The sequence below is a fragment of the Volvox carteri genome (assembly GCF_000143455.1).
Source record: "Volvox carteri f. nagariensis unplaced genomic scaffold VOLCAscaffold_10, whole genome shotgun sequence".
NCBI classification, from domain to species: domain Eukaryota; kingdom Viridiplantae; phylum Chlorophyta; class Chlorophyceae; order Chlamydomonadales; family Volvocaceae; genus Volvox; species Volvox carteri.
Genome location: NW_003307553.1, coordinates 1,120,402 through 1,144,345, shown reverse-complemented (window position 1 = coordinate 1,144,345; position 23,944 = coordinate 1,120,402). Strand labels below are relative to the sequence as shown.

Here is a 23,944-nt window from a genome sequence, read left to right as displayed (position 1 = left end):
TGCACTGGTACGCGTGAACCCATTGTTTGATTGCCGCTTAAATGGTGAAGACCGGCTACGCTCGGCTGGGCGTGAGGACGAGACATACGCAGCAGAAGCGGTGGGAGCGAAGAAAAAGGCCACCAGCTCACTGGAGGCACCCGCCGCGTCAGAATCCATTGCGTGCGAACTGCCCATGCCGCCCGACAAGCAGATAACCCTGGCATCACCGCGGTACAAGGAAAGTCCATCGCCGTCGTGGTCCAAGGGGCGCTGCAGCAGTGGCAGAATAGACAGCGGCGTGGGCATTGCTCGGAGTGTCGGCTGGGATGGCAGCACGGACGTATCAGGCATGTCCGAAACGCGGCGTATTATGCTACTGGAACTCCAGTTGCAGCCGCCAAGTGTGTCGGTTATGGCAGCGGTGGAAGTCCGGCGCAGCAAGACGGCTGACCTCCTGGCCGAGCCAAGTTTAGCAGTGACACCCTGCAGCCATCCACAGTCCGCAGATGCGAGGGCTGGAAATGTGAAGCCACAGATCCACAGTCCCGCGCGCGTCGGGGCTGCTGGTAGCAGTGTATGCGACAGTCCTCCATCCCCGGTCTCCGCTTTCGGTGGATTTGCCAGTGGCGCCGTGGGCTCATTTGAGGCGACAATGAGCGCCACCAAGTTGGACAGCAAGCGTGCACGCGCTCTGTACTCCACGCCTCCTTGCAACACAAACCCTCTCATGCCACTCTCGCTCAACAACAAAGAAAACATGCATGGACCTTGCAGCAAAAGTCCGGGCGGCCATCGCGAAACAGACCGCAACAAGGACAAGGTTCTGGTGTTGCCATGCACGGCGCTTTCACCGTGTGTAACTGGAGTTTCCGGGCAACCCCCGTTCGGTTCGCGGCCAGCATGGTCAGCATCTCGCAACACCGCTGGCCGTTGCCACACAACCAACCAATCACCTAATGAATGGTCTCCCCGCTTACTGGAATGCGGAACACTTGCTCACTGGCCAGAAGACCAATCTCCAGGGGTGAACGCGGCCAGCACACCGGACAACGTTGTGTCCTGCAGTGGCCGTGACCACAGCGCCGCCGGGTCTCCTGTGACTCCAGAGGGTGCTGGTCCAAGCCGTTTGTGCGAAGAGGTGCTTGTGGACAATATGGCCATGCTGGAAAGGGAACTGGCTGTGAGACTCCAGGTCAGCGCGGGCAGGGGGAAGGCGACTGGTCATGGGTTTGAGGATTTGGGACAGACCTTTAGTAGGATGAAATTGTCAAGGCTGGCGTCGGCTTGGCAAGGGAAAGACGCAGCTTGTAAGGGAAGCGTGTAAGAATCAAGGTGCACTCCCGTTTCCGGCATGCATATCGTGCCAATGCCAGAGCAAGCGTCACGTAGGCAACTGCTGATGAAAGATCTCACTGTTAGTGGTGCAGCGAGTGGAAACTATTATCCGCACCTATGTAGTCCATGGCCACTGGGCTTTGACGGACAACCCACCACTCGTGCGGAACTTGTAACTGTATATGAAACTCCATGCACGGACAGGCTGAGGCGCAGCTGCGTGACAAGCTGCAGCAAGCGCTCAGAGAAGCCCAGGATGCAGCAGTCCAGGTGAGATGGGCGGTGGACTACAGGTGGCCTTGAGTCGGCGGAGCACTCCTGTTCCGCACACCGTGGTAATGGAGCTAATGCATGCCCTCCCATCCCTTTGTCCCCAGAAGGCTGCAGACCTGGTTGCGCTTAACAACGGGATGATTGAAGAAATTGCGGAGCGTGACGAGCGGCTGCGGGACTGTGAAGATGTGGTGACACGGTATGCAACCTGCCAGCTCACTCCACCCTGTATTCCGGACTTGCTGCACATACGGGGTGGCAATTGCGGCTAGGGCAGCGGCAGCAATTGTGCATAACCCTGGCACAGTACTATGGAAGCATGCATGACCGCCGACACTGTTTCCCCGCCTCTCCACCTTTGTTGTCTGCAGGCAGATCAGCGAGATAAGGGCAATTTTGAGGCAGGGGCTCCGCGAGGTGGGCACCCCGGTGCAATACACCGCAACGGTTACCAATGCATCCTCACCGGTGGCTTGCAAGGCTACCGTGGACGCCGAAGCCACTAGCGTGTCCACGGCGCACGACAGTGAGCCGGTTACGGTCTCACCGGCGGAGCGTCCGCGCGTCATCGAGAGCTTCGAGACGGGCGTAGGGAGCCCACTCAGCTTTGGCGCCGGTTCCACACCACAATACTCGCTTCCCCGGCTCCCAGTCTGCATGAGTGTCATAATGTCACCGTCGCAATCCTGTGGGTCTCAAAACACCGGCGTAGTTATCCCCAGTCCCATGGCCCGCTTGATCGGCTTCGTGCAAGAGGAAGGAATGGCCATGAAGACTGAGCTGGTAGTGCTCCTTGGCAAGCTCCGAGACGGGTGAGCTGGCGCCATCAGTGCTTCTTCCGGGGGTTGTAAGAGGAAGGTCGGACCCTGCGACCTATAGTGCAGGATGGGGTCTTGGAAGCTAATGCCAACGTTGTCTATATCCACCTTTTGCAACGCCTCGTTTGTGCCGGAGAAGAGAAAATTAGGCGTGAATAAAACAAATGAGCGAGCGCGCCCTACCCGCCTCAACCCTTGCCATATGTGCCGTCCAAGTAGGCTCTTGGAACGCGACCAGCGCGTGGCTGGACTGGAGGAGGAGCTGGGGGAAGCGCGCGCGCGGCTGGAGCGCGTGGAACAGGAGATGCAGGAGCTCCAAGGGGGCATGCAATTTGCCACGCCGCGGCCAAGTGCTGAGCAAGGATGCTCACCCATCGACGTGGCCGCTCAGCCTGGCTCTAGCAGGCCCGCTGACACTGCAACAGTTGTTGCACAGGATACGAGCTGCGTCAATACGCATGGCTTCATCGCACCACCGTCGCCTGCCTGGTGAGTGTCCTTCTCCCACAACGACCATGTGGGACAGTCAAGGAGGTAGTCCGCAAAGCCCCTACAACGATGTTTGGCAAGCTCTGCCCATCACCATACGTCATCATGCACGATCCATACTTGGTATGTACATGGCAATCTTGCGGCCCAGGTGCTAACCGTGTAATCAATGATTAGATGTGATCTCATACCCAGCCCCACGTTCTTTCCTCCTTTGATAACGCGCCGCACACCGCCTTGAAGCTCGGACTCCGATCCACATCCGCTCACAACTTGGGGGCCCAACCGTGACCCGGAGTCCGGCACGCGTCGGGAGGCCAATCTACAGGCCCAGCTTCGCAGCCGTGACTGCCAGGTATTTGTACTCCTGGAGCGCAATGAGCAGCTGGAGGCATCACTGCGAGCTGCATTGGCAGAACGCGATCAGTTTTTTGAGCTGCAAAGCCACGCGGCGCGCCTGGCAAGCAATCTGCAGACGCAGATGTGGAAACGGGATGCAAAAGTGGACGAGCTGCAGGCCAGGGTGACGGAGCTGGACGCGTCGCTGCAGCGTTCCACTACCGAGGCGGTGCGCTTCCGCCAGCAGGCGGCGGAGGCGGTGGAGCAGTGCGACCGCTACGCTTTGGAGTTGCGGGGCCTAGAGCGGCGTGAGGAGCTGCTCATGAACAAGCTGAGGTGTGTCTGTGGGGCCATACGACACAATATTTCAAATTAATCCATCCTTTGAAGGTCGTGGTGAGGCTTGGTTCACATGTCGAAATATCTTTTCGTGCATCACTGTAAGGCCTCACAGGACGGGTTGGTCGCTGTAAGGCTGCGCATACACGTGTCAGCTATTGCCATAATACGCGGTCCATGGAGCCAGTTCCTATATTGCATCTCCCTTACCATTTGCCTGTTTCGCAGGACGTTGGAACTGTCCTGTGCGCATCGTGCCCACGAAATAGAGGAGTTGCGCACCGAGCTGTCCAGCACCTCCGAGCAGCTCTCGGCGATGCAAGCAAAGGCAATGGCGGCGGAAGAGGATGCGGCGCATGCTCGTCAGGTTGCTGCATCCCTGGAGGAGCAGTTAGACGACCTGCGTCGCAGCATGGGCATGGTCCAACAACCACAGCTGGGGCATCGCCAACAGCAGCACTACACGTTTGGTACGATACGGCCAATCGGCAGCACTGCCGGCACGCACCCTGCAACCTGGCCTCCAGGTGGCCCGTACATGTACACGGCCAGGAGCGACGGCAGCACCGTGGAAGGCCATGCTATGACTTACCCGATGCCAAGCTTGTCGCATATGGAGTATGGACCTATGGGCCAAAGTTTAAGTGGCATGTCGCTTGGTGGGAGGCCCCTGGGTCGGTCCAGCCGAAACGCAACCTACAGCCAGGTGGCGCCTTCTGTGGCATCAGGGAAAACGGGTCTTGGCTACGGCTACTCAAAAGGCGGTGGAAGCAGGTGAGTATAGGTTCGCAGCCGGTGCGCTGCCTTTGGCGTGTGATCGACGTAATGGGTACGGTGTACCGTATGCGGTATCCGTCTGGCCGGTCACATGTGAGCTGTGTTATCCGTAGATTCACCGATGCACCTGTTGACGGTTGGCGCATCAGGAATTGGTATCATGCCGACACCTTCGCACGTTGCCATCATTCCTTGGCGCGGCGGTTGGATTACGAGTCGGCGCGCTGTCCCTTCTATCCTCACCCTACATCCATAGGGGCCATGCTCCGGCTCCGTCAGCTGCCGGCATGGAACACGGCGCCGCCAACAAGGGCACCTGGGTGCAGCGCTTCCTGTGCCGAAAGGGCGTGTCAGTAGACGGCAGCCCTGGGCAGGAGGCTCACGTGGCAATCCTCACGCCCGCCAAGTTGCGTACCAAGGGCATGACAGGCATCGTTCTACGGCAATGGGTTGGTAACGGATCAAGCAAGACCGCCTCGCGGAAGGGGTGATAGCAGGGGGCCCCAAGACAGTGGCCGCACACTTGCGAAGTCGGCCATGTTGCGCACGTTTATGATGACATAATGTAGCTATCAGTTGCCGTGGGTCCTGCGGTTGTGTCGTATTTGCGAAAAGGCGGTGGCGGCGTACATATGGGCGTCTGTACCAATGCATTTGGTAGGTAAAGGAACGTTTTGACGTTAGTTTGCGAACATTTCCTCACATAGGATTCGCGGCAGGGTTGGTTTCAGCAAGCGGTGCAGCGAGGTTGTAGTGTTATCTGGTAAATGTTTGTGGGCCGCATGTGGGTGCGTCAAAGGGGAGGAAGGCGTGTGAAGGTTGCCTGGGGGCAATGCGTTCCACTGGTGGTAGGTGGGCCGGAGATGTGAGCATGATGGTCCTTGTGCAGGCTTGTGCTATGTATGGCGATGGCACGTGTGCAGGTGGAGTGCGGTTTAGAGCCCTGGGCAGTGATGGATTTCAGTATGGTGCTTGTGTTAAAATATGACAGTGTTAACCCCCTCCGCGTGTGGGAAAATACGCGGGGCAAACCCTTGTGCTCTGCTTTCCAGAGCGGTTTAGTCTGCCGTACATTGCCTTCCGTTATGGGCCTTACAAAACTGAGTACTGCCTGATTAATTGTGTTTCACGACTTACGTTACGGTACATCGGTATATTATTATAACATTTTGCAACTGTTCATCCTTGGAAAGAGCTTTACCCTACCATGCTGCTGAAAGCTGCGCGTTGGACAACCAGTCGTGGTGCAACATCATCGGTGCATCCCTGTTGCATAGAGTTCGCACCGGCGAAGGTCAGAGTACAATCTCTGAGGCCTCACAGGCGAACTGTGTCGGTGATGGCAGCCGCTGGTACAGCAGATGACTTGAAGCGTGTGTTGGTCCCAATTGGAAATGGGACAGAGGAGATGGAAGCAGTGATTGTAATTGACGTTCTCAGGCGGGCAGGGGCCTTGGTTACCGTAGCATCGGTCGAGGATTCCATAGACGTAGTTTGTTCTCGCGGGGTCAAGCTTATCGCGGACAAGCATATTAACGAGTGCTCAAAGTGCAGCTACGATCTTATAGCATGCCCGGTAAGCTTGGGATAGGGCCGCTGTCCGGGTGTTGCAGCAATTGTACCGGCATGGCGTTCTCAGCTCAGGAGTTAACGCTGTCATTTGCCAAACATATATTGATTGGCCGGCGTCGTATCAACTGATATTTCTGTGAGCAGTTTAGAAGCTGATAATTTCCTACGTCATCGACTCAGGGCGGCATGCCTGGCGCAGAGCGGCTACGCGATTCCACAGTGCTGGAGGGCATGGTCAGAGCTCAAAAGGATGCCGGTCTGATGTATGCCGCTATATGCGCGACGCCATATGTTTTCTTTGAGAACAAGGGGCTATTGGACGGCAAGGTAGCGACGGCGCACCCCGCATTTTCAGACGGCCTCAAGGACCAGAGGTGCGCCATCGGTGCGGGGTCGCCTGCTGCTTTAACATCCAGCTGTGTGATTGCGTGAACAAGTGCATGTGTACTGCTTGAGGTTATGCGGCAGCTCAGCTATCTCGTTTCCTAATAAGGCAATGCCTTCTCGCGCATCGGGCAGCTGAAGCAGCAAGTAATGTAGGCGCCGCTGGGGGCTTTTAGGCTGCAGCCTGGGCCACTTCTGCTTCACAATGCTCGGACAGTCCGCCCTGCTTCGATATCGTGCCCCTCCCTGTCAAAAGCCGCACGCCAGGGTCGTCTCGCTACAGGGTCCTATATTCAAAACTAAATGCTGTGTATTTCGCCCTGCGTTGCGCCTTCGCAGCAAGGTGTTGGACAGGGTCGTGGTGGACGGCAACCTCACCACCAGCCGCGGCCCAGGGACTGCCTTTGAGTTCGCGCTGTCGCTGGTTAAGCAGCTCTTCGGGGAGGAGAAGGCCATGCAAGTGGCTGGGCCCATGGTCATGTACCCCTACAAGATTTAGCTGGGGCCATATGCAAGGGTGTTGTGGATTTCCTTGCACATATGGAACTACTTAGGGTAGCACAGGTGGGCCAGGGGATATCGCTGGCGGGTACTCCTCATTGGGAGCCGCAATATTGTGCTCAGTACCTAGGCCATCAGCAAAAGGCAGGAAGAGGTTTTTTGGGTACTGGCCCTTCACACGTCGTGCGGGGCCGGAATGAAGAAACGAGTATGAGGAGCGGAAACTCGTTGACGGCTAATCTTCCAGCTCTGGCGTCATTCTCCCTGTCGATATCTTCAAAAAAGCATTTCCTACCACTTCGGCGCAGAAGTATTTGCTTCGGTAAACTTGCGAATGTGACGTCAGCACTTTCTGCTCAGTTGGTTCGTTGAACACGCGGGGACTGGTTGGTAGGATGTAACAGCCGCGCGGCGCGGTATGAAGCCAGGGAAGCTGCTGTGGCAAGGGTTGCCTGCCGCGGCATAGCAAATGAAGTGCACTGCACAACGAGGTAGGGATATGGTTTGGAACGCGCATGTGCAACGGCGTCGTTTGTGCAGAACATTATGTATAGCTATCGATATGCTTGCAGGGGCAAAGATCATCAGTTATCATATGAGATGGACACACAGCGGTGTCGAAAGGTAGGTATGACATGCAGCGAGCCGCATTGGCGTCCGTTTTCCGCGAGTACACGGCGGGACCGCGGTGATCGCAGAGAACACGAACGCAACCATCTCCCTCACATCCTGCACGCCGCGGTGCTGCCTGGAGTCGTGCAAAGCTGACCGAAGGCCCCCGCTTTGCCTTCCCGGGTCCGGTTTTCCTACCTAATCTCCACTCTCCCCTTACATAATTGCCTAGTCTGACCACCATAATATCTGCCCCAATCTGACCATATCTCGTCACCGGTGGACCGCATAGTTGTGACAATCAGCCGCCATGACCTTGCCATGTATCTCCATATGCGAGAGGCACATCACCACCATGCCTGAGCTCCACTTGACCGCACAGCGAAGGCATACCAACTCAGGGAAACCCAATCCGACAGCCCTAACACAACCCGCCGGGGGCGGCCCATGCACCCGTACAGTAGCTTAGCCCGCCGCCGGTCACGAAACAAACCATATCATTAATACAGCACACCGACATACGACAGTTGCACGGCCAACCGAACACCAACAGATGAACATGGCAGCCCTACAATCGCACATTTGGTCTCGAGCAAACGCGGCAATGAACGTGCTAAACAAAACCGACATTACCAAGAATGCCGACCCTCCGAAATGCATCGAAAACAAAATACATACATTTGACAAGGCCTGTGGCTCCAACAGATCGTACAGCCAAAACCAAGGCCTTCTGCAGTTTAAATTAGAAAGGCGAAAAGCCGCATGGAGCCTTTCACCCGCATAACTAGGGTAGGAGTTTCAGCTGCCACAAAGCCCTCCAAGTATGTAGGAGGGCGGAGGACACCTCAACGGACTCCCAAACGGAGAGTAACGGAGCAGCCAGCTCACCCGTTTGGCAGCCCTTGCTTCACAATGCAGCGGCAGCTTGAGCCACCCGGGTACCAGTGGCCTCGCTCTGTACAGAAAAGCCACTCCCCGTCGGGCCGCACCCAAGGGGCAAGTAACCTCCTGGACAGGCGCCTGGTCCTGCTGCCCCACATGGCCATGCTGATGATGATGAACTCGAGGAGCTACAGGCGGTGGAGAAGCAACACGATGAGAAGATACAGCAAGACTATGCAGCTGTGTTGGTTGCTGCTGCTGCGAAGCGCGGTGCGGGTCAGCCAAGCGGGCCACGACCGCTGACGAAGTCAGGTTTAGCCTCTGCGCCAAGCTGCTGCCGCCGCCACCGCCAGCGGGGCCTAAATCCCTTCAGGCACAGCTGCATGAGATGGCTTGAGCAATGGCGACTGAGTGGGGTCCAGAGAGGGAGCCACCACGGACGTCGTCCCCGCTGCCGCAGTCGCAGACACCTGCTGCGCCAGCGCTAAAGCGGGGCTCTCTGCCGCCGCCAGCGTTGCCAACGGTGGCACAGGTGCTACATGTCTCTCTCCAACAGCGCCACACATAAACCCTGTCCCTGTAAAGTTAGTAACTGGCGCTGTGCCACCGGTATCCTGTTGAACCGCTTCCGCCGCGTCCGTCACGGCCCCTGGCTCGGCCTCGTCGCTACTGCTGCTGTTCAACAAGTTCACCACCTCAATGGGACCCGCAGAGCCCCTGGCCGTCCCCGGCGTACCGGTCCGGTGGCCCCCTCGCAACCCATCTGGCGTTCGCTACTGTCGCTGGTGGCCGCCCCGCGGGGACAGAAGTTCCGTGATCCTCATTTGGCGGCTGCCGCCGCTGCCGATCTGTGACCGTGGTGGCGCAGTTGTTGGCGATGAAAGCGGCGGGTCTTGGTCAGCATTGGCGGCAGCAATGGCCGCCGCCGCCGCGACCGCCGCATCAGCAGCCGCACGCTCAGCAGCTACTGCCGCCTTCTTGGCAGCAGCTGCTGCAGCAGCAGCCGCTGCCGCTGCCGCTGCGGCGGCGTCAGCCCGCATGCGTCGGGTGGCTTCCCGCATGTCGCTGACTCCAAGCACAATGGCGCCGCTCGCACGGTTACCGCCGCCTGCATCTTTGCCGTCGTCGCCATCGTCCTCACAATCGCCGTCCACCACAAGGCGCCGCCTCCGTGCTGCTGTCGACCTCCTGCTGCCGCGATTGCCACGTTGCTTGCGGCCGCCATCATCACTATCCCCGTCATCATCATCACCACCGCCGGCGCTGCCACTGTCGTCGTCCTCCATCACAGGGTTGCCGTCGCCCTCATCCCCACCCACGTCGCCCGCACAACTATCGTCGCTATCCTCGCCTCGCTCCTCATCTTCCCCTTCTTCCGCCTCTGGAGGCATGCCGGGTATGTCAGACTCGTAGCCATCGACGGAGTTGTGGAGCTCGTACATCACCTCCGATACCTGAAGGCCCCATCCCCCGGGTTTCCTCTCTTCACGGCAAAGACAAGCAATGTGGACGAGCAATGAGGACACGCAATGTACGAGCATGTAAAACATACAGACACCGAGATGGTTCCAAAATGGCGGAATGGCGAGCCGAACCGAGAACTGAACAACAGTCCCTGCGGTGGCACAAAACCGGTGACATAGCTCTTGATACCGCTAGCACGTCCGCCCGCATTCATGCATCACGGCACAAGGCCCCCACAGGCACGCACCAATCTTCCTGGCAAGAAACGCTCCTTCATGTTCTGTGTCATGTACAACTTCTCAGCCGCGGCGATGATCTCCCTGTACTTCTTGTACACATCGTACAGGTAAGGGTCCCGCTTGTCGTCCAGCAGCTCGAAGAGCACCTCTCGGCGGGTGTCCACGGACAGAGTGCCGCCAGCGGCAGGCACCCTGCCGGATGCAAATGGGCCGTACGGCAGCGTCGTACTCACAGACCGTACCATATCCAAGACATCTCCCTCCAGCCAATGTCTGTCCTCACTGCCTTCCTAAAAAACAGGCGTAACAGCACTTCCCCAGGTTCTCTTGAAAATTAGTTAGGAGCAATTTTGCGGTCACCAGCTTGCACTTCCTTGCACGGCTTCTCCGCGTTTCCCTTCCACCTTCCACCTTCCCCCTTCCACCTTTGCCTCGGCCTTCGCCGGTCTGAGGCACCAGCATCCCCATATCTAACATCTGACATTTGCCCTCTGTCCACGTGGTCAAGCATCCATCATGTGGTCATAGGATCACAACACGTAGACGTCGTTTCCTTCCCCCCCCGGGGGGCCCGTGATGCTCTTACCGCCTCTTCCTCCTCAGAATCGTCTTGAGTTTCCTCTTGAACGATGCCAACATAAAACGCTTGAAGTGGCAGATCACGTGGAACAGCACCACTCGTTCGCAACACATGCCACCCGCCACGAACTCCCGTGTCTCCTCCTTGTCCTCTTCCTTTTCACTCGCCGCTCCACGCGACCCCCCGTCGTGTTCATCCACTGCGTCGCCTCCTAGGGTGAGCGTGTGAAGGCGGTGAGTCCTGTGATGCAACCAAATCCGTTTGGTCAGTGGACAACAGGTCATCAGTTGTTTGGCTGTTCAAGTTGTGTGATAAGGGAGACAACAACAACAACAACAACAACACAACAGGAGGATAGCACCCAGCTCGGCCAGGCAACGCAAGGAGTGATGCAGTCTCGGCCCTCCCAGCAGCCCTCCAAGACCTTCGTTTTGGGGTCGGGGCCTTTTGGAGGGTTTGCTTTGCACGGTGCTCAAATCTCGTCGCCAGTTACACATTCTACACCTCCTGGGCATCCCCCGATCATTGACCTCTTGCCGGGATAAATCCCTTTAAGCATCCTTTGGTCTCTCGCATGAAGCAAAGCTTGCCCAGATGCTCACTCGATTAGCTCCAGCCTTCGAGGCCATGACCGCCTTTACAGAGTGTTGGAATTTGGCACATGATTGTTTGACCGGTGTGTCAGTCGAAAACCCATTCTTCGCAACCCTGCTGCCAAGCTTTATTCCCTCCGCCTAATACTATCGAGCTCCCTCGTCACCTGTATGAGTGGCAGATGTCGCAACCCACCGCCCTGTCCTCCAAGCTGCCAAGCGATAGGGTCCTGCGCGTGCAGGGGCAAAAGGTACTGGTGCCGTTTGTCAGTTTGTGCCATCCCCACCATATCAATGCACCATCCCGCCATGGCGCACCGGACTGCATGAACCCATAAACCGGAGGATGCAACGGAGGACCGCAGAAAGGGTTCCTATGACGCCACAAGGAAGTATCCGTAAAGAACAACAGGTTGAGAGACTTCCACGAGGGATGGAGAGAGAGAGAGAAAGGCCTACGCGCCCAACACAACGCAAAACGCTTAAAAACGTTTTATTCGTGTACCATCCTCGCCAGTTCCTGCCCGGCCGCGGCTCTCAGACCATTAAAGCACGACACCGTCAGGACCGATTAGGCTGTGGCGCCGCCGCATGGTGTGGCACGGGTACGGCTTTCCGCCAACAGGGTGCTCCTCACCCGGGGTCCATCTCCATCCCCACCTCCCGGGCGATAGCCGCCTGGACTGCCCCCGCGCCGGAGGGGCCGTAGAATTGCGCGGTCGTCATGCCATCGATCAGAAGCGTCGGATACCGCAACAACGCCCTGCACGACACGGCACGTAGGACTGTACGTTACGGAACGGCAGAAGCATATGTACGATGTATGGCGGTAACATCATGTTGGGCACAATGGTGATCAGGGAAAGAAGGGCCTTTAGGAAGGGCCCACAGCAGCGGGCTGCGGCGGGCTAAGGCAATTATTTCTTATAGAGTACAGCAGCAGTACCAAAGCGCGCATATCGGACGACGGTGATGCACACACATATCAGAGGACGCTCATCCTGCAGCACAACATTCTATGTCTGGGTCAGCAGCATAGGGAATCCTCCTCTGCCATCCCCTTTTGCCAGGTCCTGCGCACGACTCGGATCACTTTTTTAAAGCACAGAAGAGGACACGTCAGTTGCACTGCGTTGCAATTGCAACGCTCATTATATATCATGTCTTTCGCCGCAGCTACAAAAAACGCCAACCCGCACGCTATCTTCGAGGCAAACCGGATACATCATGACAGAATTCCAGAGGTATATGACTCACAACTCCAGACCGCCGAACAAAGCGGGAAAGATCTGCTGCCTGGGGCCCGGCTGCGAGCCCGCTTCCCGCTTCCCGCTTTCCCAAAGAACCACTGGCTTGTACAGTTTCGTATCCGAGCCGTCCGAGCGGCTTGCCCACCCGAGCTGCAGTACGACAGTTTTCGTACCTTTCCAGTCCGAGCTTGGTAACGGCGTGGACCCACGAGTACGACTTCGTATTCTCCCTGCGGACACGACCGAGGGTGAGCTCAATCAAGTACCGAACCAGAAGCGCTCCGGAACCACCGAGCAGGAAATCGCCCCGCTTGCCCACCTGGCTGTCTTGAGATCTCCTTCAAATCGCCTGCGGTTGGGTGGATGGATGCATGGATGGGTGAAATGGATGGAAGGTTAGATAAGGTCTTGGGTGCGACAGAAGTACGGAAGGAAGGACATGGCAGCCAGCGTTGCCATACCGGAGGAATAGCAGGGCACAAGCCAGTTCAAGACAAGACGTGAAAACCGTGCATGGGCAACAACTGGACACCCTCTCCTCTTTTCCCCCCCCCATAAAAAGCACACACACGCACACGCAGAAACACACACGCACAACATTCCGCAGGAGAAGCACAGGTGTCTAAAGGTGGTGCCGCTCATGCACGTTCTGTGCCGTGACTTCCTGTCACTCTGCTTTTCAGTGAATGAATGCGCGCCTCCTCTCACCCTCCCACCCATCCTCGCACCTCCTCGCACCAATGCTACTGCTTCTAGCAAGTGAAGAGCAGCCAGCGGCCAAAGGCAGTTGCCGGGGACCGTGCCACACAGAGGAACATTCAGGCCCCCATCTACCTGCCATCCTTCCTTCCACTAACACCCCTTGACTAACGCCCACCTGCACCGAGCCGCCTGGTCCATCTCCGCCTGAAGCGTCTCGTCCTCGTCCTCACCCGCCATTCGGAGCCGCAACAGCTCGCACAGCATGGGCGTCTGCGAGGAAAACAAGAATTACAAAAATTACAAAAAGAGGGGTATCGTCAGAGAGAAAGAATACAACGCAATCTCATTCTTGGACGGACGCGGGAAGGAAAGAGTAAAGAACGGGAGGGAAGGACGGAAGGATGAATGGATTGCACTCGTGAACGTGACAATCAAAACAGAGGCAACTAGGAATTACGGGTACAACCTTTTTTCTCTTTGTCATGCAGTGAGCCCCATAACCCAACAGCCGCCGCGCTTCTGCCTCGGCCCTATTCCCAAGCCCAAGCCCAAGGATTGCGCTCACCACCCAGGACTTGAAGTTCTCAAAGTTGCTCGAGCCCACACGCCCCGCCACCGGCGGCGAGCGCAATCCTCCGGGACTACCACCCGCAGCCGCCCCTGCGCCATCGCCGCGGCGACTGCGGCGATCCTTCTGCGGCGTCTTCGGCTCCTCCTCCTCCAACTGCTCCACGTCGCTACTCGCCTCTCCTTCCTCCACCGCACCGTCGTTAATGAAACTATCAACATCATCGTCCTCTTCGCCCTGTCCAGCCATGGCTGCAGCTGCCGCAGCTGCTGCCATCGACCCGTGCCGCTTCCCACCCGCGCCGCCTCTGGGCTCGATGTCATCCTCCAGGGCTCGTTCCGCTGCGGCTTCCGCTTCTTCTTCTTCCTCTTCATCGGAAGCGCACATCGACATCGCGTGCGCGGCTATCTCCGCATCGACGTCCTCATCAAGACCCGGGTGCTGCAACAGCCGTCGCCTCCGCTGCTGACGGCCATTGCCGACGTCCCTGCCGACGCTGTCCTCCTCCTCTTCCTCCTCCTCGTCATCGTCCTCCTCGTCATTGTCGGCAACGTCGCCTCCTAAGGACCGTTGCGTTACACATGGTGGAAAAGACGGTACCGCCGGTACTACTCAGGCAGGGGGCGCTAGCGTCCTCGACAGAGGGCTCACGCGGTAAGCGAATGCGAAAGCAAAAGTGGCGGACACGGCGGACAGGTGGCGGGAGCCTAAATGCAATAAAAAGTAGACTATATATCGGTGGGTGGGTGGGTGGGTGGAAGCCAGGGATAGCAGATGAGGTGATGGGCGCTACCTGACGCCGCGCAGAGCAAGGGGGTTGCGCCAGCGGGGCGCAGGGACCACCTTCATGCCCTTTTACTCCTCTGTCCCGCTAGCTCTGTATGGGGCCTCCTCATATCGCCCCTATACCACAGTCCTCACCCCGCAGGCCGTAAGTGGCCGGCGGGGGCCACTTGCGTTCCCGGCCCGCCCCCTTCCCTTCCCTTCCCAGCTGTATGTATCTTCAGGTGTGGACTCCTACGTCAGCTGGTGATTTGGAGATGCCGACAGGGCGTTCAAAAGTAAAAACTTTCGCATCATTACCATCAAAATGAGGTTGCATAATTTAAGGTGTCGCAGGCAGACATCAAGCCCCGCAGCTCTGGCTCCGCCACATGCAGACCAGCGCGGCTACCATACGTACCAGCTGAGCCCGTGTAGCACTCAGAATATTTACCCTCCTACCACCGCCCTGGCCCCGCCCCTTGGGTCTTTCTTGTGGGCTACCTAGCCTGCCCTGTGCTATCAAATTCACCTCGTTCAAGCGCGCCCTCTAGCTTTCTCCGAGCCTTCTCCCGTAGCTCGGCCGCCGTCAGCACCTTCCGCTCCTTCACCGCCCGCAGGCGCCGTCCCTGCCAGCCCCCGATAGCCGCCGCCGCCGCCGCCTTCACCCTAGCCGATCGAGTCTTGGAGGGGTTCGGCTCAAGAACGATGTCATCCATGCCCTCGTCCTCCAGCTCGTCTAATAGCGCCTCAGCATTTTCAAACTCAGCAGCCGCGCCTGACATTGTTGGCGGCGTCGCTGCCGCCGCCGCTGATGCCGTCGGCTGTGAGGCCCGGCAGAGGCGACCGCTGCGTCTGCGACCACCACCACCACCACCACCACCATCACCGTGATTGCGAGTGCCGTCCTGGCCCTCCTCTTCGTCGCTCCTACCAGCGCCTCCTGCTGCTGCTACCGCGGTGCCAGGGACCGGCTCATCCTCGCCGTCGCTATCAGACCCGAGCTGCCGCCGCCTGGTACGCCGCTGTTTGCCCGCTGCAACAGCTGGTGGTGCTGGTGCTGCTACGGCTGCTACTACTGCATCAATGTTGGGTCCTGGCGATTCTTGCTGCCTTCGCCGTCGCTTCGTCTCAGCCTGCGATAACGGCGACAGAGGGCCACGGAGCCGCTTGGACGCCGCCGCCGGAATCTCTGGAATTGCTGCGGCGCCCGCGGCGGACGCGGCCGCAAGCTTGCCGCCACTGGAGCGGCGACTGACAGCGTCTGTCCGGTCGCAGCGCCGCTTCTCTACCTGCAGCGTACCGTCACCGCCGTCATCCGAGTCTTCCTCCTCCCCTTTGTCGCTGGCAGCGCCGCTGCTGCTCTCCTTGCTGCCCTTCTTCCTGCATTCCCCGCGCTTGCCTGTCTTCCTAGCCTTTCTATCCGGTGAGGGCTTCCCTACCCCTCGACCGCGAGCGTGCTTTGGCTCTTTGTCCTCCTCCTCCCCTTCCTCCTCCTTTTCTTCTCCCTTGCCTCGATAGTCAAAGTCCGCGTCCTCCACCCGGCTTCCTCGGCGTCCCGTGCCTCGTTCCCCGAACACCCACTGCTCGAGTGTCTGCTGTCGCCTCGCAGCCTGCTGCCGAGCGCTGCGCCTCGTAGTTGGTGCGTCTTCCTGCTGCTGGTTCTCCTCCCTATCCTCGCTTTCCTCATGTTGCTTTTTATGCGGTGCCTTGCGGCCATGGCTTGTGCCACTGCTGAGGCTGCGGCCGCCTGAGGATTCGCCTGTCGCCGCGGCTACGGCTGCCTTCTGGTCGCGGCTAGACGGCTGTCGCTTCTTTGCGGCAATATCATCCGCCGTCCTGGCGCTACCGCCGCCAACGGCGTCACCTTTGTCGCTATCATCGTCATCAGTCCACACCCGCGCAGCTGCGACGGCCTTTTCACGCCTCGCCCGGGATACGTACCGTCCATCGTCGCCGCCGCCGCCATCACTGCTTGAGGCAGCTAGCTGGTGGTCTGCCCCAGCTGATGGTCTCGCCCGCGTGATCTCACCGAGTCCTGGTGTCGGGATCGGGCCCTGGTCCTGATCACCCATGCCGTATGACGACGTGTCCACGTCGTGTGGTCGTACATCCGCCATCTTGACGTCGCCCACATTGTCGTCGTCGTCGGCGGCGGCGGTGGCAGCTGTAGCGGCGACAGCGGCTGTCGAGACGGCCTTCGTCGCCTCGGCGTCTACTACCGCGGGTCCCGCTACAGCTGTTAGCTCCGTTGCTGCATTTGCTACAGCCATTACCGCGCTCAGGTGTGCAAGCGCTCCTGCTTGCACAGAAGCGCACGGTGAACCATTGCGTTGCGGATCTGCCGACAGTGGCTGGGCGGCACGTGCTCCCAGATCCGGCTGCGCCTCGCTAATGGCCCGCTCCGTCCTGGCGTCGGTGAGCTCGGCGGCAGCGTCCTCATACACCACCGCGCCACAGTGCTCTACCTTAACCAAGGGGGCCGGTGCCCGCCCTGCAATACCTTTGCTTTTACTAAAGTCTTGAGATTTGTCGGGGTCTCCCAACCGCTGCCGCTTCCTTCGGGGCACGAGCAAGTCGCCATCACCGTTTGCGTTGCTGTACAGGAATTCGGTTGCGACCACGTCGGTTGATACCGGCAAGGGTGTGAAATCTAAAAGCGGTAGGGAATTCTGTGGCTGATGGGGTTCTGTGTTGGTAAGGTTTGCGCCCTGTATGAGTGGACCGGTGGCCAACGCGTTGACGCCAGAAGAAGGCGCGGAGATGAAGGGGCTGGTTTGAGCTGGGGTGCAGCCAACCTGGACTGGATGGCTTTCCTCCGCCAAGAGATCTGACTTGAGCTCAAGCGGCAGCATCAATTGATGCTCTCCCGAGTTATGCCGGGAAGGAGAAGAAACGCAGTTGGGCAAGTTGGATTGCTCGGAACTCGCGTTTCGTTTAAGGCGCCGCAGCGGACGGTGCACAGGTACTGTATCATCATCATCATCATCATCATCAACGTCATCTAAATCAGGCAAAACAAAATTCTGAGAATCCTTCCGCATCTCCTGGTTTAGGTGGAAATATCTTGCAGCGTAACTCAACAACCCTGGCGGTATGCGTAAAAGGTGAGGAGGTCGTCTCACGAGTACTTTGGTAACAGTCGCGGCAACAACACAATACCCCTCGCATGATACATGTGCTAGAGCTACCCCCCTTGCGAAAGAACGCAGGACTGAAAATTGCCTATGGCTTATCCTTGGGTAAAATAATGTTTATGACAAGTAGTACTCCTGCTGGCAAGAATGGAAAGTATGTTCCATGGACTGGTGTGAAGTGCATGAAATGCCGGATACGACACACGACCACGGAGCATGCATCCCTTTGGAATTGTCGCTGTGAACTATTGTGAAACGATAACGACATCCATCCTTAGGTGTTTTCAGGCCACATGCTAGCTGCGGGCAGAACGGCAGATATTTACATTCGTTTTTGAGTACTTTGGGGGCTTCGCCATAACACGATGGAGACGGCTGTGTTGACACGAAGTGCTTTATTACGGAGCATAATCTTATCACTTGACAAACCTCTTGGCCCGTCGCAAACCGCCGCCATCGCGCGGCAGCTCGTCGATAATGGCCTCTTGACAGCAGGCCCTGATGGGACACAAGGCGGTATCTGGGCGCCCGTGACAGAACTACAAGGGAAGTTCGTGGAGCAGCTGCTGAAGCACCTCACCAAAGGCGAGGTACGTCGCCCCCTGCTGCAGACCATGGCACAGCTTCCAGCAATGCACCGCTCGGACTCTCCTCTCTTGAACATAACGAGGCAGTAACAAAATGCCCCCCCGTGGCGAGACCTCGCTTTGGTCTTACGAACACTGCCCCTGCATCACTTGCTACAACACCCAGGCCCTGTCCCACCACCCGCATCCCAAGCGCCCGTACGTAGCACCCGTACTCACGATAAGATCCAACCCAAATCCATAGATATCTACGTTCCCATGTCCGTCCACAACCCCTTTCCTCTCGCAAAGCAACCTCACTAACTCAGCTGCCCCACGGGCAGCATCGCTGACGCCACCAACACCCACACCACCATCCGAATCCACACAAACACCTTTGTTGCCGCATCGCACCGCGTCGCACCCCTGCGCAATCCTGCTCTTCCCCTGGCACCGCCAGGCGGCCTTCCGTCCCGGTGCCGCCGTGCTGCTTGGCCTTGTGTGCTTCTACGTACCCGCCCGGGCCTTTCTGTCCTCGTACGGGGAGTGGTCCACTGCCCTGCTGGAGGTGGTCCGTCGTGATTCGGGAGCGGCCTCTCGGGCGGGGGCCCTGAGGGGGTTAGGGGACCTATTCGCCAGGTAGGAAGACGAGGGGGGGAGGAAGGACGGGGAAATAGCGGGAAGGAAAATGAGGGGTATGTAGCGGAATGTGTAGCGGAATTCAAGCCGTAATATGCACCTGTGTCTGCTGGTGTGTTGCGACAGGGCTCTTCCGTCCCGGCAAATTCCGCATAGTCGACAGAAGCTGCAACCCCTACCCACACACACACACGTGCGCATGTCGCCGACTTACGCCAATGTGCACACGTTCGTAATCGAATGCTGCCGTCTGCCTTGACGCCTATCATAATCTCCTTCCCCATGCACGAGCAGCATTTGTGTACGATTGTGTGTACGATTGTGTGTGCGTGTGTGTGTATCTGTGTGTTACACCTTGGCCGCGTTACACAGAGGTGCAACCCTAACGATTGCATGTTTGTTTGTGTCTGCGCGTATGTCTGTGTGTGTATCTGTGTGTGTGTGTCTCTACAAGCGCCGTAGGGTTCGTCAGCTGCTGGATGTCCCCGGCGTGCGGCGGGATGCATCCGGCATCGGGGGCCGCACCCTCCAGGTGGCCACACCGCTGCTCACAGACAACGGTGGGGGGGGGTCACATCGCATTCCCTAGTGGCGATCATCCCTTAGATATAAGGCAGGGAGAAGGTTGGGAGCTAGCCAAACAGTAAGCCGAAGGGATGACGGATGAGGAAGGGCAGGAATTCATATAAAAGAGATGATGGAGGAGGGGTGGAATATGGAGGGAAGGTGGAGAAGATAAGGACACGGCGCCCGGCAACCATCGGGGTGGGGAAGGGTGAGGCTGGAGGGGTTTAGGAGGCTTCCATCCTCTGCATGATGCAGCTTCTCTGCCTCCTCTTCACCTCCCCTAACTCCTGCCACAGTGTCCGATACTGCGATTTTCTTCCCAACCGGATGCTTTTTCTCTCCCCCCTTCGCAATGCCCCATCTGGACCACATTCCACACCCCCACAGATTGTCAAATGTCAGCGCTGGCAGCCGTACACTCCGTACTGCAGGCGCTGCCCACCGTGGCGCGCAACCATACAGCTTCCCTGGAGCGCAGCCTTACGAGCCTCATGGCCGCGCCCACTGCGACACCTGTCGCTCGTTGCGGCGCTGCGGAGGCATTGGCGCTGCTGCCGCGAGCGGCTGCTGACGACGCGGCCGCTTGGAGCACCCTCATTCGCAAGGTGCTGCTGTCGCTGCACACCGCCCTGGATCTGCTGTTGTACCACGGCGGTGGTCTGAGCGCCCTCGGCGGGGGCGGCGGCAGCGGCGTTGCAGCGCCGGACGGGGGCCTAGGCGAGCGCGCTAGGGAGCAGCTGGAGGCGGTGGGCCAGGGTGTGGCGGATGCGGAGGGGCTGCTGGGGGCTGCGGGCTTTGTGAGTGGCGCCGGTGGCGGCTCGGCGGCGGCGGTGGTGACGCGGCCTGACGTGACGCTGACGATACAGGTAGACTTCCTCTTTCCCTTCCTCAGTCGCGGTTGGACCAACTGCCATATATCTATTCCCACCCGCCAACTCGCATACAAGTTGAACCCCTTGGTCCGTGTTTCAAGACGGGTCGATTAACGCCCGTATTTCCTGCCCTAGCCTTTAGCCTGCAGATCCCGCAGCACAAAGTAACCACTCCACTACACATCTCACACCTCCTCCCTCATCTCCTCCCTCACCTTATCGTCAGGTGACGGTGGCTCTGTTGCAGTGCCTGGTGCACCTGGTGGGCCGCGGATCCACCTCCCCCGTGCCCGTACCCACACACGCCATAGTACTGCTGGTCATGAGGATGTTGAAAGTGGATGCAGCGGGTGAGATGGGATGGGGTGGGTGCCGTGCTGTGCGGTGCTGTGCGGTGGGTGGATTAGTGAGTGAGTGAGTGAGCTGCCATAACAGGGTTACAGGTACAGGGGTTATTCCGCGGTGGCCCCTTACGGGCGGTGTGCCTTCTCTCCCGCTGCGTATCTCACCCGTGTACACCGGGTGTACTGTACACCCAGGTGCACCTACCCCCCTTTTGGGAAATCCTCCACATGACCTGACCTGACACAACACGACACGACACGACCTGGTCCGCGCAGTGCTGCTGGCGCCCGGTCGTGCGGCTCCCTCCGCTTCCGCCCAGTCCACAGTGCTGGCCCTGCTCCCCGACCTGCACGTGAGCGGCTGGGAGCTGCTGAGCCTGACTGCCCGGGTGGTGAAGTCCACGCTGATGCCGCTGACGGCGCTGGTGTGCAGACTGCTGGCAGAGCACCTGCGGAGGTGAGGTGGGCTGTCCTGGGGGGTGGGGGTCGTTGACTAGGTGGCCGGAGGGGTGGGTGAGTGGCTGATAGAGATCGGGTGGCTTGGGTGGATGGATGGATGGATGGATGGACAACTGTGTCTGCGGTGAGGCCTATCCTGTGCCGCATTGAATTTCGGCAGCCATCTGAACGCCTCGCGTCTACCACCGCGGCCATACCAGCCTGCGGCTGTTTCTCGTCTTATGGGTAAACGTACACTGCCAGTGGGAGGGTGCTTCAATGGCTCGGTGTGTATAATGCTTTTTTTTGCGACCTATATCTCGTTCAATTCACTGCTGCAGGATTAAGGCGGGCGGCGCGGGAGGCCTGGCCGTCACCATGTCTGCCCCTGTACGGACTAGCTTGTACCGCACTACAACAGTTGTACTGCGCATCGGCGGCTTCGCTGCGGGTCGGTACCTGGGGGCGGACGTGGTTGGTATGCTCGTCACAGAGCTGTACGGCCTGAGCGCCATGCAACAGCAAGAGCAGTCCAAGGGGTCTGCAGGAACCGGCGGCACCGCCACTGCCAGCATCGGCGGTCGGGCCCCGGCGGCGGCTGCTGCGGCGGCGGCGGGCGTATCAGTGGCAGCGGCCAAAAAGGCCAAGACAGCAGGCGATCCTCTGGCGGGTTTCGACGCGGCGGCGGCGGCTGCGGCGGCGGCTGCGGTAGCGCCGGTGGCGTCGCCGTCAGACGTCGAAGCCCAGGTCGCCGCACTTGAGGTGGCGGAGGCGCTGCTGCAGGTGTACGGTCCCGCGCTGTCTACCGATCTGCGCGGCCACCTAGACGCGCTGTCGTACCACATGGTTGCCGTGCTTGGAGAGGCGGCGTACCGCATCGCCAAGGAGCCAGGCACCGGCGCTGCTGCACGTGCTGCTGACGTGGCGACCCTGCGTGTCGCCGCCACCCGTACCCTGATTGCCAGCCTGGCGGCGCCGTGGACCTCCCGCCACCCATTTTTCAACGAGGGTTTGCATCTGTTGTCCGCAGGGGCCAGCGGCACCGGAGGGGTGGCGCTGGCGGAGGTCTGCTCGGAGGGCCTACTCGCCTTGGAGGGGCTGCTGCGGCCGCGGAGCAGCCCAAAGTACACGGGCGCGGCGCGTGCCGGCGGCGTCAGCGGTTCCGCCGCCGGGGGCTCCACGGGTTCGGCGCAAGGCCTTCACTTACCCCGGCCGAGGCTGTGGAGCATGCTGGACCCGGTGCAGCCGCAGCTGCCGCCAGCAGCGGCGGCGGCGGTTGATGGTGCAGCAGCGGTGGCGGGCCAGAAATCAACTGACGAGAACCAGGTCTTAGCAGTGCCACAGCCGGCAGCGGCGGCAGGGGATGAAACCATGGCGGCAACAACTGCAGGCGAAGCCCATACGATGGATGTCTGTCCAGCTGACGGTGGCAATGGCAAGGATTGCCAAACTTCGAGTGTGGGGCCGAGCACGACACGGCCGCAAATAGCCGCAAAAGAAGCTGCGACGGTGGCAGCAGCGGTGAAGGGCAAAAGCGCACACGGCAAGGCTAAACGCGAAAGGGGGAAATGGCCGGAGCCTGGCACCGCTACAGAGCCCTCAGTTAAAGGGATCGAAAAGCGGCAAAAGGGGGTGGACGTGAAAGCTGCCGCGAGTGCATTGGATGCCATGGAGCTGGACGTTACGGAGCAGGCGGCAGCGGCGGCTGAGGGGGCAAAGAAGATCGAACCGGCAGCCAATCCAACTCCACCATCTGCAGTGGTGGCAGCAGCTGGGCCCACCGCTAGGGCTGCGCCGACGGCACCGGTTGCACCTGCTGCTGCTGTCTTTGGTGACGAGACTGAGGACAGCGAGGGGTCCCTGCCGGAAATCGACTCGGGGGATGACAGCGGCGACAGCGATGACGACTAGGCTGGTACTCGTTTCTAGCGGTTTATATGACCCAACAAGCACGCAACCATGGTCCCTTCCTTTTTATGATTGTTTGTTGTACAATACTGTTATATTCCGGATAGCACTGCAGTTGGAGGTGAGCGTGCTGCTCAACAAAGACAGCAAAATGCGGGCCAGGAAGCTCCAAGTTGCGCGAGCAAGCTGAAGTTGAGCAGCGGGGGGGAGAGCCGACTTGCAGAAAACAGAGGAAAACGTGCGCAGCATTAGGTGGCGGAAGGGGGGAACCGTGCGGCTCTTGCGGCTCGTGGTTGTGGGAAAGCTGGGACCTGCAGCTGCAGCGGTGTTGCGTGGGTTGGAGAGACACAATAAATGAGGCGCAAAAAGGGCTACAAATGGACGCGGTGTGTCGGCTACAACTGGTGTGTTGGGCATTGTTCGCGGTTGCGGCGATGGCTGTGATGCGCAGTTGGCGTGGTACGAACCTTGGCAGCCTTCAGGATGTATATACTCACTCTGGTCTGGGTTGACACTACTGCAATTAGCGGTTTAAGGTCCTGGGTTCGATTCCTGGGGAGACCCCCGAATTAGTCGGGAGCGCGAGATTATGGCTAGCTGCTGAGATGTGGAGTTGAGGTCACAGTTGATGGACCAGATTCGCACGCTGGATTGGTGGCGATTGCCGAACCCTCCGTCTCTTCGGGTGTTCGGGTGAATGGATGAGGAAGGGTCCCCGAAGGCTGGATCCGCCGCCTTGGACTTACAGTTCGTATGGCGAAGTACAGTGTGGTAGTGGTGGATGGTGCTATAAGGTGATAAATGATCTAGAACTGACAATGTGATAAAGCGGCCCAGAAGCTTCCCACTCTGTAACATTACAACAACATTACATTATATACTCACACCACAACAGGTGTTTCTGCAGAGTCGCGGCTCAGGCAAGGGTCGACCGGCTGTTTGGGGCTGCAGCTCGGAAGGAAAAGCCGTGCAAGTGGTGAAAACGGGAGACAGTGTCTGACGAGGTGAGAAG

The 23,944-nt window shown here is 58.8% G+C and overlaps 3 protein-coding genes across 3 annotated transcripts; 2 read left to right on the top strand and 1 right to left on the bottom strand.

The window, feature by feature from the left end:
* Positions 1-5,760: 5,760 nt before the first annotated feature.
* Positions 5,761-6,807, top strand: VOLCADRAFT_58407 (DJ-1 family protein; the record flags this gene model as incomplete). The annotated part of the gene is made up of 3 exons (XM_002948549.1): positions 5,761-5,928; positions 6,105-6,298; positions 6,648-6,807. 3 exons carry the CDS (start codon positions 5,761-5,763, stop codon positions 6,805-6,807), a joined length of 522 nt encoding a protein of 173 aa, XP_002948595.1.
* A 2,269-nt stretch (positions 6,808-9,076) lies between these two features.
* VOLCADRAFT_88849 (uncharacterized protein) lies at positions 9,077-17,316 on the bottom strand (the record flags this gene model as incomplete). The annotated part of the gene is made up of 11 exons (XM_002948420.1): positions 9,077-9,784; positions 10,015-10,198; positions 10,593-10,826; positions 11,347-11,409; positions 11,817-11,942; positions 12,603-12,659; positions 12,749-12,778; positions 13,307-13,401; positions 13,697-14,259; positions 14,994-17,172; positions 17,260-17,316. 11 exons carry the CDS (start codon positions 17,314-17,316, stop codon positions 9,077-9,079), a joined length of 4,296 nt encoding a protein of 1,431 aa, XP_002948466.1.
* A 647-nt stretch (positions 17,317-17,963) lies between these two features.
* VOLCADRAFT_88848 (uncharacterized protein) lies at positions 17,964-22,935 on the top strand (the record flags this gene model as incomplete). The annotated part of the gene is made up of 7 exons (XM_002948548.1): positions 17,964-18,188; positions 18,625-18,803; positions 19,266-19,363; positions 19,758-20,236; positions 20,469-20,592; positions 20,863-21,043; positions 21,366-22,935. 7 exons carry the CDS (start codon positions 17,964-17,966, stop codon positions 22,933-22,935), a joined length of 2,856 nt encoding a protein of 951 aa, XP_002948594.1.
* Between the last annotated feature and the right edge of the window lie 1,009 nt (positions 22,936-23,944).